The sequence below is a fragment of the Triturus cristatus genome, chromosome 1_1 (assembly GCF_964204655.1).
Source record: "Triturus cristatus chromosome 1_1, aTriCri1.1, whole genome shotgun sequence".
In the NCBI taxonomy this organism is placed as follows: Eukaryota; Metazoa; Chordata; class Amphibia; order Caudata; family Salamandridae; genus Triturus; species Triturus cristatus.
This window is the reverse complement of record NC_140579.1, coordinates 51,579,568-51,598,676: the sequence shown is the minus strand read 5'-3', so window position 1 is coordinate 51,598,676 and position 19,109 is coordinate 51,579,568. Positions and strand designations below refer to the sequence as shown.

The window sequence follows — 19,109 nt, the reverse complement described above, 5'->3', positions numbered from 1 at the left end:
TGCAATGAGCAAGGGACTCACGTCTGAGCATACCCTCCCACACAAAGTGTGGATAAAATCGATTTGGGAAAAAGGGGGTGGTGATGGACAGAGTTTCTGAATGATGCAGAATACTCTTACCAAGTCAAGAGATCATGGTTTTAATCCATCACCGTTTTTTAGCTCACTGCACCATCCCAGCTCAGAACCTGGCTACATGCAAATTAGTCTGTACCTGTCCCAGTGCATGATGGGAACAGGGCAAACCAAACTACCAAGCCAATTCTTATACTGGGAAGGAAACAAGCTTCCGGGGACCGGTTTCTGGCATCACAGCCTTCGTCAGCCCGGCTTGCCTGAAACCTGATGGTGCAATGAGCAAGGGACTCACGTCTGAGCATACCCTCCCACACAAAGTGTGGATAAAATCGATTTGGGAAAAAGGGGGTGGTGATGGACAGAGTTTCTGAATGATGCAGAATACTCTTACCAAGTCAAGAGATCATGGTTTTAATCCATCACCGTTTTTTAGCTCACTGCACCATCCCAGCTCAGAACCTGGCTACATGCAAATTAGTCTGTACCTGTCCCAGTGCATGATGGGAACAGGGCAAACCAAACTACCAAGCCAATTCTTATACTGGGAAGGAAACAAGCTTCCGGGGACCGGTTTCTGGCATCACAGCCTTCGTCGGCCCGGCTTGCCTGAAACCTGATGGTGCAATGAGCAAGAGACTCACGTCTGAGCATACCCTCCCACACAAAGTGTGGATAAAATCGATTTGGGAAAAAGGGGGTGGTGATGGACAGAGTTTCTGAATGATGCAGAATACTCTTACCAAGTCAAGAGATCATGGTTTTAATCCATCACCGTTTTTTAGCTCACTGCACCATCCCAGCTCAGAACCTGGCTACATGCAAATTAGTCTGTACCTGTCCCAGTGCATGATGGGAAAAGGGCAAACCAAACTACCAAGCCAATTCTTATACTGGGAAGGAAACAAGCTTCCGGGGACCGGTTTCTGGCATCACAGCCTTCGTCAGCCCGGCTTGCCTGAAACCTGATGGTGCAATGAGCAAGGGACTCACGTCTGAGCATACCCTCCCACACAAAGTGTGGATAAAATCGATTTGGGAAAAAGGGGGTGGTGATGGACAGAGTTTCTGAATGATGCAGAATACTCTTACCAAGTCAAGAGATCATGGTTTTAATCCATCACCGTTTTTTAGCTCACTGCACCATCCCAGCTCAGAACCTGGCTACATGCAAATTAGTCTGTACCTGTCCCAGTGCATGATGGGAACAGGGCAAACCAAACTACCAAGCCAATTCTTATACTGGGAAGGAAACAAGCTTCCGGGGACCGGTTTCTGGCATCACAGCCTTCGTCGGCCCGGCTTGCCTGAAACCTGATGGTGCAATGAGCAAGGGACTCACGTCTGAGCATACCCTCCCACACAAAGTGTGGATAAAATCGATTTGGGAAAAAGGGGGTGGTGATGGACAGAGTTTCTGAATGATGCAGAATACTCTTACCAAGTCAAGAGATCATGGTTTTAATCCATCACCGTTTTTTAGCTCACTGCACCATCCCAGCTCAGAACCTGGCTACATGCAAATTAGTCTGTACCTGTCCCAGTGCATGATGGGAACAGGGCAAACCAAACTACCAAGCCAATTCTTATACTGGGAAGGAAACAAGCTTCCGGGGACCGGTTTCTGGCATCACAGCCTTCGTCGGCCCGGCTTGCCTGAAACCTGATGGTGCAATGAGCAAGGGACTCACGTCTGAGCATACCCTCCCACACAAAGTGTGGATAAAATCGATTTGGGAAAAAGGGGGTGGTGATGGACAGAGTTTCTGAATGATGCAGAATACTCTTACCAAGTCAAGAGATCATGGTTTTAATCCATCACCGTTTTTTAGCTCACTGCACCATCCCAGCTCAGAACCTGGCTACATGCAAATTAGTCTGTACCTGTCCCAGTGCATGATGGGAACAGGGCAAACCAAACTACCAAGCCAATTCTTATACTGGGAAGGAAACAAGCTTCCGGGGACCGGTTTCTGGCATCACAGCCTTCGTCGGCCAGGCTTGCCTGAAACCTGATGGTGCAATGAGCAAGGGACTCACGTCTGAGCATACCCTCCCACACAAAGTGTGGATAAAATCGATTTGGGAAAAAGGGGGTGGTGATGGACAGAGTTTCATGCACTGGGACAGGTACAGACTAATTTGCATGTAGCCTGGTTCTGAGCTGGGATGGTGCAGTGAGCTAAAAAACGGTGATGGATTAAAACCATGATCTCTTGACTTGGTAAGAGTATTCTGCATCATTCAGAAGCTCTGTCCATCACCACCCCCTTTTTCCCAAATCGATTTTATCCACACTCAGTGTGGGAGGGTATGCTCAGACGTGAGTCCCTTGCTCATTGCACGATCAGGATTCAGGCAAGCCGGGCCGACGAAGGCTGTGATGCCAGAAACCGGTCCCCGGAAGCTTGTTTCCTTCCCAGTATAAGAATTGGCTTGGTAGTTTGGTTTGCCCTGTTCCCATCATGCACTGGGACAGGTACAGACTAATTTGCATGTAGCCTGGTTCTGAGCTGGGATGGTGCAGTGAGCTAAAAAACGGTGATGGATTAAAACCATGATCTCTTGACTTGGTAAGAGTATTCTGCATCATTCAGAAGCTCTGTCCATCACCACCCCCTTTTTCCCAAATCGATTTTATCCACACTCAGTGTGGGAGGGTATGCTCAGACGTGAGTCCCTTGCTCATTGCACGATCAGGATTCAGGCAAGCCGGGCCGACGAAGGCTGTGATGCCAGAAACCGGTCCCCGGAAGCTTGTTTCCTTCCCAGTATAAGAATTGGCTTGGTAGTTTGGTTTGCCCTGTTCCCATCATGCACTGGGACAGGTACAGACTAATTTGCATGTAGCCTGGTTCTGAGCTGGGATGGTGCAGTGAGCTAAAAAACGGTGATGGATTAAAACCATGATCTCTTGACTTGGTAAGAGTATTCTGCATCATTCAGAAGCTCTGTCCATCACCACCCCCTTTTTCCCAAATCGATTTTATCCACACTCAGTGTGGGAGGGTATGCTCAGACGTGAGTCCCTTGCTCATTGCACGATCAGGATTCAGGCAAGCCGGGCCGACGAAGGCTGTGATGCCAGAAACCGGTCCCCGGAAGCTTGTTTCCTTCCCAGTATAAGAATTGGCTTGGTAGTTTGGTTTGCCCTGTTCCCATCATGCACTGGGACAGGTACAGACTAATTTGCATGTAGCCTGGTTCTGAGCTGGGATGGTGCAGTGAGCTAAAAAACGGTGATGGATTAAAACCATGATCTCTTGACTTGGTAAGAGTATTCTGCATCATTCAGAAGCTCTGTCCATCACCACCCCCTTTTTCCCAAATCGATTTTATCCACACTCAGTGTGGGAGGGTATGCTCAGACGTGAGTCCCTTGCTCATTGCACGATCAGGATTCAGGCAAGCCGGGCCGACGAAGGCTGTGATGCCAGAAACCGGTCCCCGGAAGCTTGTTTCCTTCCCAGTATAAGAATTGGCTTGGTAGTTTGGTTTGCCCTGTTCCCATCATGCACTGGGACAGGTACAGACTAATTTGCATGTAGCCTGGTTCTGAGCTGGGATGGTGCAGTGAGCTAAAAAACGGTGATGGATTAAAACCATGATCTCTTGACTTGGTAAGAGTATTCTGCATCATTCAGAAGCTCTGTCCATCACCACCCCCTTTTTCCCAAATCGATTTTATCCACACTCAGTGTGGGAGGGTATGCTCAGACGTGAGTCCCTTGCTCATTGCACGATCAGGATTCAGGCAAGCCGGGCCGACGAAGGCTGTGATGCCAGAAACCGGTCCCCGGAAGCTTGTTTCCTTCCCAGTATAAGAATTGGCTTGGTAGTTTGGTTTGCCCTGTTCCCATCATGCACTGGGACAGGTACAGACTAATTTGCATGTAGCCTGGTTCTGAGCTGGGATGGTGCAGTGAGCTAAAAAACGGTGATGGATTAAAACCATGATCTCTTGACTTGGTAAGAGTATTCTGCATCATTCAGAAGCTCTGTCCATCACCACCCCCTTTTTCCCATTTCTAACTTTAGCGTTATTATTTGGTATCCCCAGTCCTCCTGCCTCTTTCTGTTATTCTGTTTTATTAGGTTACTGTTGAAAATTCCTGAAATAATCAATGGGCAGAATTGGTGTGATTTTTGCAGTGCACTGATCAGATTCATTAGTGTTGTGAATTTTTCCTTCTGATTTTTTTTTTGCAGGGTGAACAAATACGTTGACTAGTGTTAATTGCCAGTCTAGTTTGTTCGAATTTCGCTTTCCAGTAAATTTTGTAAATTGCAGCCAGTTTACCCCGGCATCTAACTCTTCTGTTTGCCAACCATGTTTTTGTAATATATATGTTGATAAGCCTCCCCGTGGGTGACCAAATCTTGCGAATTTTTCTACTAGAATGTGATGTTCTATGTAACCTGATATTGCTGTTGGGTTCATGTTCCATGTTTCTTGAAATAATATTATGTCTTGTTGTTCGAGGAAGGGCAGAGTTTCATGGTCCTGCCCCATATTTTTTAATCTGTGGACGTTCCATGAACAGATTTTTATCCTGCTCTGCCTTCTATCCCTCAACATGTGGTCCTGCCTCGGGGATTCTATTGTATCCTGCTCATTAGCTTGAACTATCTGCCCCCATCTTTTATCCATCGTAAGTGAGTTTGACTGTTCGTTAGGTACGCGTGTTGCTAAGAACTTTTGGCACCCAGGACCAGTATGTACTGCCATCTGTAGACTGTTCCAGGTTTCATTGCCTCGCTATTTCCTTGCCCTCTTTTGAATTTGTTTGCCCCGGTGGCTTGGTGGATTAGGTGCCGTGTAGGCATGTTATTTTCTTTTTTGCAGGTGCGTACTTCTGATTTGTTAGGAAGGGGTAAGGGTATCGTGGGTGTTTGTAAGGCCTCAGTACGATTCCCCAGAATTCGAAAATTACTCTAGTAGCATATATCCTGTCCACTAGTTCCTTTGAGGATCAGGTAGTCAAAGTCTCTTCAATGTCCGGGGTTTCCGCAAAATCCTTAAATTCCACGGCAAAAAGATCATGCGACGGTATTCCTTATATTTCTGGGATTTCTTTGACCAACCTTAAAAGTTTCCTTTTTTTAATATATCTTCGCCTTTCTTTTGTGCAATATTCTGGCATGAATGTCAATTTCGATGTATTCTCCCACAAGTTATTTTCAAAGCAAATTGCGCTTCCCGCACTTTCCTCTTTTTCTACCTGAGTATCTATGGTGTGCGTGATCTCATTATAAATATGTCTGTCTTGACTCCTTTGTTCATTGCAGATCTTTTCCTGTAGAGTATCCGGTTGTTTTGCTTCCTTTGACTCTTGCTCCAATTTTCCTGCTTCTATATGTATTACTGGCTCTTTTGGTTCACTTTGCTGGTCGATAGAGGGCATCCTACAGACTCTGCCTATTCTATATATTGTGACTTTTATTGGCTACTATGTTCGTTGTTGTCTGTTTTCTCGTACGCCTTATTGCCTGGTGTTCTTTCCCTTCTTCCTTGCTTTTCTCATTTTATATCCCCCTTTCTCCTCCTGACTGTTTGCCGTCCGTTATCTGGACTGGTACCTCTTTCGTCTTCGTTTGCGATCCTTAAGTGAACATGCTATGTTTTTTCGGCCCCTTCTACCTTTTTAGCATGTTGGATTTTTAATAGCTTTAATTTGCCCTCCTTTTACCTGCTGGGTTCTTGGACTCTGTGATCTGAACTGGAACCTCTATCCTCTTTGGGTACAACTCTTGTTTGGACCTGCAATGTTTTTTCTGCCCCTTCTTTCTGATCAATATGTTGGGTTTCTTCTGATTGCCTTTTTAAAATTCCGGGGGTTGGCATGGAGTCTGTGGTTGACCGATGGATAGGTGTTGTAAGACGCACCTGATTCATCTTCTCTTTGTTAGTAATAGCCAGAGCACTTGATGCATTTTGCTTTCTATTAAAACTGTTGGAATCCGTTGTATGATTTAATCGATCTGCGCCCGTTATTGGATCCTCCACTGTACCTACTGTCAATGCTTTATTTTCTTTCCTTTGTGTGTTTTGATTTGTACAAATAGGGACAATTTTCACTAATTTTGTAGTTGGTTTAATATTGTATTTTGTCCTACCCTTTCTAGCACGTTTTCTTTGTCTTTTTGTAGGTTTTGCAGTTTTTGAAGTGTCAGTAGTGCTCTGTGTAACTTCCTTTTGATGGTCCCTTGTTTTAGGACATGGATCCTCCATTTCCTCTTGTTTGGCTTCTCCCTTGTTAATAACACATGTCCCCTTTACATGTATTTTTATCTTTGACTGGCTCCTTTTCCTCTGTAACCTTTTGGGTTTCCCTTTTGGGTTTCCCTTTTATGTTTGGATTTTGTTGTTAGTCGCACTGCCCCTAGGATATCACTTAATATTTCGGGCAGATTTGCCAATTTATCTATTATTTTGCCACATCCACAGTTGAGCTGCAGGTGGGGATTGTTTATTTTTGATTCCGGGGTTCCCCTGCGCATTACAGAGGCGGTGATTGAGCCCAGCTTGATATTTATGCCTGCAATGTGACCAGCAATTAGGTTTATAAAGTCAATCTGGACTTCCATTTTATCAGATTGAAAGTTCAGTACCCTGATTGCTTGTTCCAGTGTGCTTAATAGAGTATTACTCCATGGTGCCATGTGCAGTTCATCAAGGGAGTTTCCAGTATCCCTAGACTCGTGGTCAATCCTACTTACCGATTAAATTGTTATCGGAGGTGACAGATTAAATTGATTTAGTTTCGTCGAGAAGCTTCCTTCCTCCTGTGCATTCACCTGTATGTCACTCCTGCTGACCGATGAAATCGTTATTGGGGATGACAAATTTAATTGATCTTTTTCCATTGGCAGTCTTCCTTCCTCCTGTGCATTTGTCTGTTGGTCTGTTCTTTGACCCTGATTTGAAGGGGTAGATACCATCATTCCTGCTCTTCCCGATGCTCCCTTCCCAATAGGCAGTGTCGCGATAGGCAGTATCGCGATATTCCCTCCGATTACATCGTTCGTTAATTCCTGCGTTTGGGTATTGGTATCTAGTATTTGCAACATGTTGACATCATTTGATAGAGAAAATGAACTTGACCAGGCGTTATCTAGACGCCTTACCTGATCATCCAGTTTGTTTTTTATTTCCTCCAAGTGCTCGTTTCTATCGTCCTCATTTGCGCTTCTTCCCAATGCATGGTTTATTGGAGGGGTAATCTGGTGTATCTGAGCTATTGCTGTTACCAATCTACTTTCTTGCGTTTCCACGGATGGTTTTTGTAAGTCTAGATTTTTTTTTTGAATGTTTGAGATATTTGGAGATTGCTGTACGGAAGGGGGGCTTATTTTGCTGGAGGTGAATGCACGCTTTTGCTGTTGCTCAGTCGTTCATGGTTTATCGTGACTTTTGTTCGCCCTTATTACTGGTGCTATAGGACTCGGCAACCGGGCTGTCTCTACAGTTGGTGCGTAAATGGAAGCCATTGGATCTTTTAAAAAGAAGAAATTTTGGATCCCGTTTTTTTTACCGGGGCTAAGAGATGTTATGTCTGGTGCTGGTGCAGAGACTAGCCTCTCTCTCTGTCTGGGGGCCTTTCTTTTTTGGCTTATGTCTGGCCCTTCCTCTGTGACGTTTTATTTTGTTTTTGTTTTTGCCTATATTCACCCGCTGAACTTTCCCAGATCTCATATTTCTCTGTTGCAGAATTGACTTGTATCTCCTTGGAAACACCTCTGGTGTACTTACTCAATTGCAGTAAGAGCTGTGGTTGATGTTGATGTAACACTGCGTTGCTGGTGCTGCGGCCTAAGCAGCCCAATCAACCCTAAAAGGCTTTACGGCTCTTGTAGCACCTCAAGGGAGCCTTGAGAGTCCTACCTCATTTTGAGTTAGCTCGCGGCTCCTACTGTGATAAACAGCCTTTCCAATATGCTGTCCCTGTGTTTTTGATCCAACGTTGCGTACTCCACCACACCAGGTAAAATTACTTCGGCACAGGCAGCCCTCTAGTATGTGGTTCCGACCACGTTAGACAAACCTCCTGCTTCGTTTAGCAATCTTTCGCTGCTCCTGCAGGGTAGCCCTCCCCGCTGGGCAGCACACCCCTTGGCTCCTGCCGCAGTGGTTAAGCTCTTGTTAAGCTTGCTTGCGCTTACGCTCTTGTGCCCACCGCAGTCTGTCACAGTCTGTTGCGCCTCCAAGTGCCTCCCCACCCCATGATAAATGGCCGATCGCCCCACCTCTGGTGAAGGGGGACCAGGCTGGGGGCACGGTTCACTGTCTGCGGGGCTCAATCCAGGCTCAATCCAGGTTCAATCTGGGACTCTGTCCGCTATTCGGCGTTTGCAGCAGTTCTCACTGTACTCTCGCCGCGTTCTGCTCCTCTCCTTCAGTACTTCTCCTCTGAACCCTTGCGCCTGAGCTCTCCCGCTCTCCCGCTCTCCTGCAGCCTCCTGCAACCTCCGGGGCCTCCCGCGGCACCAATGCTTTGCTGCTTTTTTTTTTTGGGACCGTTTAGGACCGGGTTACGCCTCTTGAAACCCTCACGGTTCTCAGTTCTCAGGTCCTGCACTGCCGCTGCTCTCTCCTGCTCTCACTCTTGCTGCGGGTCTCACGCAAGACTTCCATCTCTCTCCAGCTGGAAAATTGATAGCCAAAGTTACCTTTACATTTTTATTGTTGCACAAGACTCCCATCTCTCTCCAGCATAAACATTAATCGCTAAAGTTACCGTCACATAATACAAAAATACATTTTTACTGTTGCCTGATAACCTCTGAACACACAAGAGCATGTTCTTTGCAGCAGGCATCTTAATCCTCTGCACTACTTCAGCATGAGTGGGAACAGCCACTAGGTAAAACTTCCATCTCTGTCCAACTGGAAGTTTAATCGCCAAAGTTACCTTTACGTTTTTATTGTTGCCTGAAGACCTTTAAACACACCATGACATGTTCTTTGCAGCAGGCATCTGAATCCTCTATGGTACTTCTGCAAGAGTGGAAACAGCCATTATTGTTGCCTGAAAACCTCTCAACACACAAGGACATGTTCTTTGCAGCAGGCATCTTAATCCTCTGTGCTACTTCTGCAAGAGTGGAAACAGCCACTAGATAAAACTTACATCTCTCTCCAGCAGGAACATTAATTACATTGTTATTGTTGCCTAAAAATCTATACAAACATAAGGACCTGTTCTTTGCAGCAGGCATCTTAATCCTTTGAGCTATTTTAGCATCAGTGGAAACAGCCACTAGATAAAATTTCCATCTCTCTCCAAACAGGAGTGTTAATCACCAAAGTTACCTTTACATTTTAACCCGTTCCGTGCTCATGACGGAACCACGCCGTCATGAGCCACGGGCGCCGTGTGCTCATGACGGAGTGGTTCCGTCATGCTGCGGCCGTTGGCGGACGCTCCGCCCACGCGGCGCTAATTCCCCGCCTGTGCGGGCGATAAGCGCAGTGGGCGGAGTCGTGACGGAACCACTCCGTCATGAGCACAGCTCAACTGTGACTAATGACGGAGTGGCTCCGTCATGAGCACAGCGCCACCGCACTGCCCCCAAACCCCCCCCCCAGCGCTGCGGCGGAATTCCTGCCGCAGACAAGGGGTTAATTGTTGCCTGAAAACCTCTGAACACACAATATGTTCTTTGCAGCAGGCATCTTAATCCTCTGCTCTACTTTAACATGAGAGGAAACAGCCAATAGATAAAAATCCGATCTCTCTCCATCAGGAACATTAATCACCAAAGTTACCTTTACATTTTTATTGTTGCGTGAAAACCTCTGAACACACAAAGACATGTTCTTTGCAGCAGACATCTTAATCCTCGCCACTACTATAGCATGATTGGAAGCAGCCAATAGATAAACATCCGATCTCTCTCCAGCAGGAACAATGATCGCCAAAGTTAACTTTACATTTTTATTGTCGCCTGAAAACCTCTGAACACACAAAGACATGTTCTTTGGAGCAGGCATCTTAATCCTCTGCGCTACTTTAGCATGAGTGGAAACAGCCACTGGATAAAACTTCCATTTCTCTCCAGCAGGAACACTAATAGCCAAAGTTACCTTTACATTCTTACTGTCACCTAAAAACCTCTGAACACACAAGGACATGTTCTTTTCAGCAGGCATCTTAATTCTCTGCTCTAGTGTAACATGATTTGGTACAGCTACTAGATAAAACTCCCATCTCTCTCCTGCAGGAACAGTAATCCCCAAAGTCATCTTTACATTTTTATTGTTGCCTGAATACCTTTAAAAACACCAGGACATGTTCTTTGCTGCAGGCATCTTAATCCTCAGCCCCTACTAGAGCATGAGTGGAAACGGCCACTAGATACTTCCTTGTCTCTCCCCCAGGAACATTAATCGCCAAAGTTACCTTTACATTTTTACTTTTGCCTGAAAACCTCTGAGCACACAAGGATATCTCCTTTGCAGCAGGCATCCTAATCCTCTGCAATACTTTAACATGACTGGAAACAGCCACTAGATAAAACTTCCTTCTCTTTCAGGGGCAGCTGGTGACATTTGAAAGTGGTGGGGCATAAAATGATTGGCATACTGCACCGTTGTGAGTGAGCATTGCGACCGTGTCTGAACCACCATAAGGGGTTTTGACTTTTGAAAAAAGAGAGGAAAAATGGTGCATTTTCAAGCAAATTTGAGAAAGCATGAAGGTTAATAAAGCAATTGTGAAAGTGCAGTTATTTCATTAATAAACAGATGTCATATAATATAGGTAGCTGCTTATTCAGTATATCCACAGAGTTTCATAACATACTTCGAGATACAATGCATTTCTGAGTACCTCACTCACAGATGTTTTTTATTTAACAAACAACTAAACTGGCTGCAAAGTAGCAGCATTCAACATTGTTTACTTTTTGTAAATGAAATCAGCACGTCTCTCTTTAAGAGCAGCAAACTTTTGAATAACTTTAGTGTTAAAGTCCGGGATTTTCTGAACTAGCTTGCTCTCTACAGAGAGCATTGCCAAAGCATTGAGTCTTTCCTCAAGCATGGTGTTCCTCAGGAATGTCTTAATCCTCTTAAAGGCTGAAAAACATTGTTCTGACTCGACTGTTGTCATAGGAGTGGTTATGACAATTTTAAGTAATGCCACTGTCTCTCCAAGTGACTTTTCCATATTAAGTTTATGTATTAAAGCCAGCAAAGACAAGGCACTTGTGGCCTTCCGGTACACAGGCATTGCATACAGTACAGTCAACTCAGTTCTCAGCTCTTCTTTATTGAGCATAGGATAAGCTTCCACAGCCTCCTTCAGAGCACGCTCCGGGAAGGATTCATCATATTTGGCAAACTGTTCACTTTGCAATAATGTGGCACTCACCAAATGTTTTGTGAAAGAAAAACGCTCTTTTGCCTGCACAATTACAATGTCACAGATCTCCTTTGCAATTCGGACCAGAGTGGTGATGTTTTTCCTGCGGTTTGTACAAGTAGAATGCTCTGGCAGTTTGCTGTCTAAATTATCAACCCCATCCTTCACTTTGCTTATGATTTGTACAAACATAGTGGTACATACTTGCACTTTGACAGTATCTATCTCTCGTGCTTGTAACTGATTGTATAACAGGTCGACAGAAACCATTATATAATGAAATAAAAACAGTAAGAACTGAAACTCTCTGTCTTGTAGTGTTCTAGCAAAGCCACGGGCTTCAGTCTGACTTTTGTAATCAAACTCATCATTGGCTTCTATGGCGGCAAAACATTTCTCAAGGTCCTCCCTATGTTCAGAGATTAGTTTGACTGTACGGATGTTAAAGTTCCTACGAGTTGAGGATCCCCTTGGAACGCTTTTGTCCACAATTTCATGAAGTGCTTCCGTTCTTTTGGGGGCACGTGAGAAGAATGTTGCCATGCCTCCTACATCCTGAAAGAAAATTTGTGTCTCGGTGATCCTGGATACTGCCTGTTGAATAATGAGATTAATTTGGTGGGTGTAACAGTGCACATAATGAGCATTAGGGTACACATCTCGAATTCTTTTCTGAACTCCACTAAGCCTTCCACTCATTACGGCCGCACCATCATAGCTTTGCGTGATACGGTTTTTTTTTAGGCAGCTCTGGAAAAATTAAGCTCAGTTGACGCAGTATAGCTTCAGTAATGGTTTCTGCACTAGAGTCTCTTAAATGTGTGAAACCATAGAACCTCTCCACTACTTCTCTGTCATTGTCAATGTACCGAAACACTAATACGGACTGTGTTTTAGTGGCCACATCAGTGGTGTCCTCAGCCTGAATAGCCACAAAGTCTGTGTTTCGCAACTCTTGCACAATATGGCTTCTCATAATTTCTAGCATACACTCAAGGAGTTCATTTTGTATAGTTTTAGAGATGCCCTTAAAGAATGTAGCACTTGCTAAATGTGCTTCCAATTCCTTGTCTATGCTTGCTATTAAATCCACAAGGCCTTTGACTATTCCAGGTTTTGAGGAACTTGGTGATTCATCATGGCCTCGCAATGCCAGTTCGAAAGCACCACAGAAACGAATGCAATCAATTATTTTGGATAGAATCTGTCTGTTCCTATCAACTGCTTCATTGTGTTTTTGTATTGCTTTGCGGTATGCATCGTTTATCTGCTGCTCAATCGGTGCGTCTTCCCCCAACATTCCCAGTCTAGTCAGGTTTTCCTTATGCTTTCTTGTGCGTGAATGCTTCTTTATTTTTTCAGACAAATGCTTCAAGTTTGTTACTCCTTGATTTGTCCAAGAAAAGTCACCACCAAACAGCAAGCAGGGGAAGCAGAACAGAGAATTTCTTAAAGGGCACCCTGTAAGCCAATCAGCTTTTGTGTACCAGGCGTCTGAGAATGTACGTTTGGACACTTTTCCTCTGTCCTGGGAAGTTTGCTGTAGCTTTATCTCAGGCTGATGAGGTCCTAATTGCTTTAAATGTAGTTTCTCTTCAAGTGGCCTTGCCTGGAATGACCTTGTAATCAGCTCTTGTTCTGTATTCATGATGCCGATGCTGGCCTTACCAATATATAGTAAAGAAACCTGTCAATAATCAAAGTACAACGTATAAGGTGTGGTGCAATAATATCAAATTTAAGTATAAATACATATATCTTGTGCAGTATCGCAATAAATCTCCAACAGCTCCCCTTTGCACAACATGACTGCTAAAAATACAGCCTTACTGCCTGCTGCCTGTGTGCCATAGTGGTTGCTGAAGGCACTGAAACAGACACTGCTTGAGGGCCTTGAACAAGGCAAGGGATAGATAGTGCCTTTAACATCCGTTATTGCCCAAAGCACAGGGCTAAGGCTATTAGTAAATTCCATCCACTGAGGGTACAGTGTTCAGAATGTGCACCCACCCCAACCACCATGTAGAGTGACCATATACATAGCCCTAACTCCCATGTAAAAAAAAATTTAGCATCAGTTTCCTTACCTTTAACACTGGTGTTTACTGGGTCGTAGCTGGGGTGAAAGAGCAGCAAAGGAGGTTGGGGCCTCTTATTCTATGCTGAAAAATTGCCCCAAAGGTGCTGAAAATAAAAATAGAACAATTTATTTTTGAAACAAAGACTGGGGGGGAAAAAAACATAACGCTCCAATTTTTACCTAGCAGTTTGCATGCAGCTCTTAGATGACAGTTAATAGCTCACTGTTGTATACCAGCATTTTAACTTACAAACTGCAAGTAACAAAAAGATCTCTCTGACAAAAGCAGTGACTCACTGACACAGCTCACGCATCGTGCTGGGCATACTTTGTGGTCAAACGTGATAATACACAAACATTCTTACCGAGGCACATCGCCACACGTGGGAAGCAGAGAGGGCAGAACCAAATGCAAAGCCTTTATGTGCGAGCATCAACCAGTCAGTGGCAAGGACTGTGTCTTCACACCTCAAAGGAAGAAAGGATCTTACTAAAGACTCCTTGATGTCAAAAAAGTGCTTAAAATGCTCCAAATGACTTACCTTCAAAAGAGATCTTTGCATTTGTAATTTAAAAACAGTAGCAAAGTTATGGCTATTTCTTAGCAGAAAAGGCTAGTAATGCTCCTTTTCCGCCTCATACAGAAGGCATGAGACTTCCCATGGGCGATTATTACAAAATACGCAGTGTTTATAACTTTGCACAATAGCGGCTGAATTCTTAGCGCAGGCTTTACGCGCATCCCGCGAGAAGGGCCAGCTTCCGGTCCGCGCACTGCAAGTTAATGGACTACTGCTGCGAGGGTCTGCCACGCCACCCACAGCATTAATTATGTCAAGATCCATCACCGAAAACCATCTAGACTCTGTGTCACAAGCACCACTTCCTGCAGCCTTCAACTTCACACGAGATTGCAATTGATGGAAGAAATTGGCAAGAGATGTCATGCATCTTGCTTTTCATTGAGTTCTTAAGGTTGGAGAAATAATTATAAAGATGGAATTTTAAAATACAAGGAACTAAGAGTCAAGCATGTCATTCATGTGTAGAACAATACAGTAAAAGAACTGGTAAACCTGGGGTGGCACCTTCTGTGCTGGCAGTGGCACATCTGTGCCCCAGACATTGACTGGCAGGCGAGTGAAACAGATTGTGAGAATTCTTCACCGAGTAATGGCGCATTGTGTAACCTTTTGCACCTGCAGTTTGGTGTAGCTTCCACTGGTGCAGCAGGTGCAGTGGCACCGGCCGGGGTCCCACTGAACCACGATTAACGCTATATTTCACTGTTTAAACAGCGCTATAACTTCATTGCACTACGGCCCATGACACACTAGCTAGGCCCCTGCAACCAGACCCCTCACGTGGCCGGGATTGACCTCGTCATGGTTCAGAACAGCCTGGGAGCACGTGACTTCTAGATTCTCCCCTATTCGTCCCGCCAAGACCGTCTCTGGCACGGTCGCAGGCCTAAAATACGACACTGCAGGGCAAGAGGCTGAGTCACTGTAACGTTGGTAAATGAGCACTCGGAACAAGTGTTATCTTTCCGCTATGTTTATTGGCACAACAGTTGAGCAGTTACACCCAGGAGCGCCGGCCACCTCTATCTGTCCGCTCGCTGCCGCGCACCCTCTCCCCCGCTGCCGCTTACTCCTTCGCGCGCCTCCTGGCGTCAACCTGCGTACCCGCGTCACGTGACGTGACGCGCTAACAACTAGACCGCTACATATCTCCCCCTTTTACCGACCCAACAATAAGTCACTTACAGTTCGCAGTCTAGTTCAAAGTCTTGGAACCTGGAAGGCCTTACTACTTGTCTTCCGCTCCTGGTCACCTTACCGCTTGACCCTCGAGCCCCTTGGCTCTGTGTTTCCTCACGTTCTGTCCCTTCGGCCATCGCTCCCCCACTGTTCCGATTACCTCCCGGCCTGTCCATCTCTGCCATTGGGGTCTCACCCCCTTGCTCTCCTCCTTGCTCCTCTCCTGCACCTGCTTCTTCCCTTTCGTCACTTCCGCTCGCCTTATTCTCTTCATCCACATCTCCCGTGCTTTCGCCTTCCGTCTCCCAATGTTCCCATCTCAATATCTTGTTGCACCGGGCCATGCGGTCCTGCGACCACACGTTCCCGTCACTGAGCAGAGCCGCTCTGTCATACACTTCCTTGACCTGCATGGGCTTGCTGTACTTGCTGTCTCCTTTCCTTTGTAGGGTAGCCAACTTTACTCTCACCCATTCTCCTCTCACTAACCGAGTGTCCTTCACACTCCTCCTCTTGTTGTAGTTCTTGGTGTAGATGGCTTGGGCCCTCTCCATGTTTGCTCTCACGACTGCCGGAGACCATTCACTGGTCACTACCTTCTCCTTCCAGATTCTGTTGTCGTGCGTGAAAGGTTCACGTCCTCTCAATATTTGGAACGGGCTGTACCCTGTGCTTGTGGGCGTTATCCTGTAGGCCCATACCATATTCTCCACCGCCTTCTTCCAGTCTTTGTTGCAGGTGATGGCTGCTTGAATGGCCCCCATCACCACCCTGTTAAATCGTTCCACCAGACCGTTACCTGCCGGATGGTATATGGCCGTGTGCTTTGCCTCGATGCCGTTCCTCCCCATGAAGTGTTTCCATTTTTCTGATGTGAACTGTGGCCCGTTGTCGCTTAAGATGGACTTGGGGATTCCCTCTCGGGTGAATGTTTCCGATAGGAACTCCAGGATGTTCTCCGTGTCCATCGTCTCGCTCACCTTTATCTCTGGCCACTTGGAATACCGGTCGATGAGGACACACACGTACTTTTGTACGCTCTGGTCATCCAGCACCGGCCCTAAAATGTCTATGGACAACTCTTCCCATGGGTTTGCGGGCGTGTCGAATTTCCCCAGAGCCGGGCGTAATGGCCTCAACGTTTTGTCAGCCCCTTGGCATTGGGGGCACTCCCTGACATGTCTCTCTGCTCTCATGTCCATGCCTGGCCACCAGTAATTCTGTTTTGATCTAGCTTTGAGTTTCCCAATACCCAGGTGGCCTTCATGCAAGAGGTCCAGTAGTTTGTTGATGAGATTCGTGGGGGGGATTACTCTGTCTCCCCGATATATGAATATGCCCTCATCTCCCACGGTCAGTTCTTCTCTCACTTCATAAAAAGGTTTGAGGTTGGGTTTCACCTTTTTCTTGTCCGGCCACCCTTGGGTGATGTGGGCTTTTGCCTCCATCAGGTCCGCATCTTCGTCATACGCAGCTGTCCACTCCTGTCTGCTGATGATCTTCTCTTGATCCTCAATGAGAGCCACCATCTCTCCTCTGTCCGCCGGGTCTTCTTCTCCCGGCTCCATGGCCGCCGCTCGGCTCAGGTAGTCTGCCACTCGGTTCTTGTTTCCCGGGATGTACTCTACATCATATCTGTAGTCCAACAATTTTAGGGACATTTTCGATATCCTGGGTGTGGCGCTGGCGTGTCCACACGATGTCAGAACCTTCACTAACGGCTTGTGGTCCGTTTTGAGCAGGAATCGGGTACCCCATAGGAATTGCCGGAATCTCGTCATGGCCCACACTACCGCTAACATCTCCTTCTCAATGACGCTGTACTTGCCTTCTGTCTCCGTCAGTGCTCTGGAGGCGAAGCTTATTGTCTCCACTTCTCCACTTCCTCGGTCTTGCATGAGTACAGCGCCCAACCCCTTGTCGCTGGCGTCCGTGATGAGTATGGTGGCGCCTTGCGGGTCGTAACCCTTGAGAGGCATTGCTTCTAGGATCCCTTTTTTGATGACTTCAAATTCCTCTTGGGCCTCCGGTGTCCATTGGAACACCGTGCTTTCTCTGGTCAGCCTCCTCAAGTTATAGGTCTTGGATGCGAATTGTACCACGAATTTACTGTAGTACTCCGCCATCCCCAGGAAGGACCTGACCTCCTCCTTGCTCTTGGGGGCTGGAGCTTCCACAATGGCCTTCACGTTTTCCTTCTTGGGGGTGACCCCTTGTTGCCCTATTTCGTGGCCTAAATAGGTCACCGATTGCATTCCTAACCGGCATTTCGACCATTCCGCCGTGAGACCTTTAGCTTCCAGCGTCCGTAACACCTTTTCCAGTGTCCGGTCATGGTCCCTCCTATCTCTGCCCATCACCAGTATATCGTCCTGGAAGTACTGCACGTCCTTGCAGTCTCTGAACAGCTGGTGCATCATCTTCTGGAAAACGGCCGCCGCCGAGGCCAGCCCGAACGGCATGCGACAGAATCTGTAGCACCCAAACGGGGTAATGAACGACGTGAGACTTTTGCTGTCCGGGTGTAGGGCTACCTGGTGGTAAGCTGATGTAAGGTCGATGGTGGAGTACCACTGGACTCCTCTGGTTCGTGCCAGCATCTCCTCTATCTTGGGAAGGGGAAATTTCTCCACCACTATGTTCTTATTGAGTTCTCTCAAGTCTACGCAGAGCCTGACCTTCCCGTTGGGTTTCATCACGACCACCAAAGGCGCCAACCATTCGGCACAGGTTATGGGTTCTATGATGCCCTTCTTCTCCAGGTCTTGGAGTTCCGTCTGGACAGCTTCCCTTACTGCAATGGGCACATTCCTTACTTTGTGTGCTACTGGTGTGGCTCCTTCCTTCAGTACTATTTTGTGTTGAAATTTCTCCATTTTTCCTACTGCGCCCCCAAACACTCTCGGGTAATTTTCTTTCCATCTGTCTGTATCTAGCCATTCCACCTGGTCTGTGAGCAGGATCTGTTCCTTCCCTCCTGGGTCGAGTTTTATGCCCAGGTCGCCCTGGTCCAACCATCCCAGGACGGAGGGTCCTTTCTCGGCCACGTACAGCTTGCACCACGCCGCACGGCCTCTGAATTCGAACAACAGACGTCGGAACCCTAGCATGGGGATGCGATCACCATTGTATGTTACCGGTCGTATGTCTAGTTTCTCCAGCCCAGGGCCCAACCTGGGTTGGAATTGTTCCACCCACACTGCACGCTGTACGATGGTGAATGGGGATCCGGTGTCTGCCACAACCGCGATGGTTATGCCGCCCATGGACATCTCCAGGACCGGTTTGGTTGATCTCTTGGCATCCACGCTCAGTACCTGATCATATATGCACAGTACGGTGACCACCTCCTCCTCCGTGGCGTCTTCCGGGTCTTCCGCGCTTTGGTCCATGTATTTCACCACTCCTTTCTGTTGTTTCTTCCGACACACCTTCTCGTAGTGGCCCATGATACCGCAGTGCATGCATTTGGCTCTGAAGGCCGGGCAACGTCTGTCGTGGGCTTCGTGGGACCAACTTCCACACCTGTAGCACGTTTTCTTGCTCTCACCGTCCGCTTGTTTCCCTTGCCATCTGCTGGTCCCTTTGGTTGTGGGAGGCTTGAGTTTCTGGTCCCTGCGGTGATCTCCCTCCTGTATCCTGTTCACCATGGTTGGGGTGCCTGTGTCTTTTCTGGTAGCATCGGCGCACCTCTTTGAAAGTTCCGCCCTCTTCACTATGACCATTACTTCCTTGAGTGTGGTGTCCCCACTCGCCCACAGCTTGTCTTGCACGTTTGTACTGGTGGTGTGCATGATCACCTGATCTTTTATAAATTCGTCTTCC

At 46.7% G+C, this 19,109-nt stretch overlaps 1 protein-coding gene across 1 annotated transcript; it reads right to left on the bottom strand.

Moving 5' to 3' along the window:
• Positions 1–10,896: 10,896 nt before the first annotated feature.
• On the bottom strand, positions 10,897–13,633 carry LOC146869343 (uncharacterized). Its single transcript, XM_085651133.1, has 2 exons — positions 13,529–13,633; positions 10,897–13,128 (listed from the first exon to the last, which is right to left on the bottom strand). Exon 2 carries the CDS (start codon positions 12,138–12,140, stop codon positions 10,977–10,979), a length of 1,164 nt encoding a protein of 387 aa, XP_085507259.1. The 5' UTR covers positions 12,141–13,128; positions 13,529–13,633; the 3' UTR covers positions 10,897–10,976.
• Between the last annotated feature and the right edge of the window lie 5,476 nt (positions 13,634–19,109).

Coding starts and splice junctions, on each gene's coding strand:
- LOC146869343 (XM_085651133.1), bottom strand. CDS start 12,140: ATGAGTGGAAGGCTTAGTGGAGTTCAGAAAAGAATTCGAGATGTGTAC.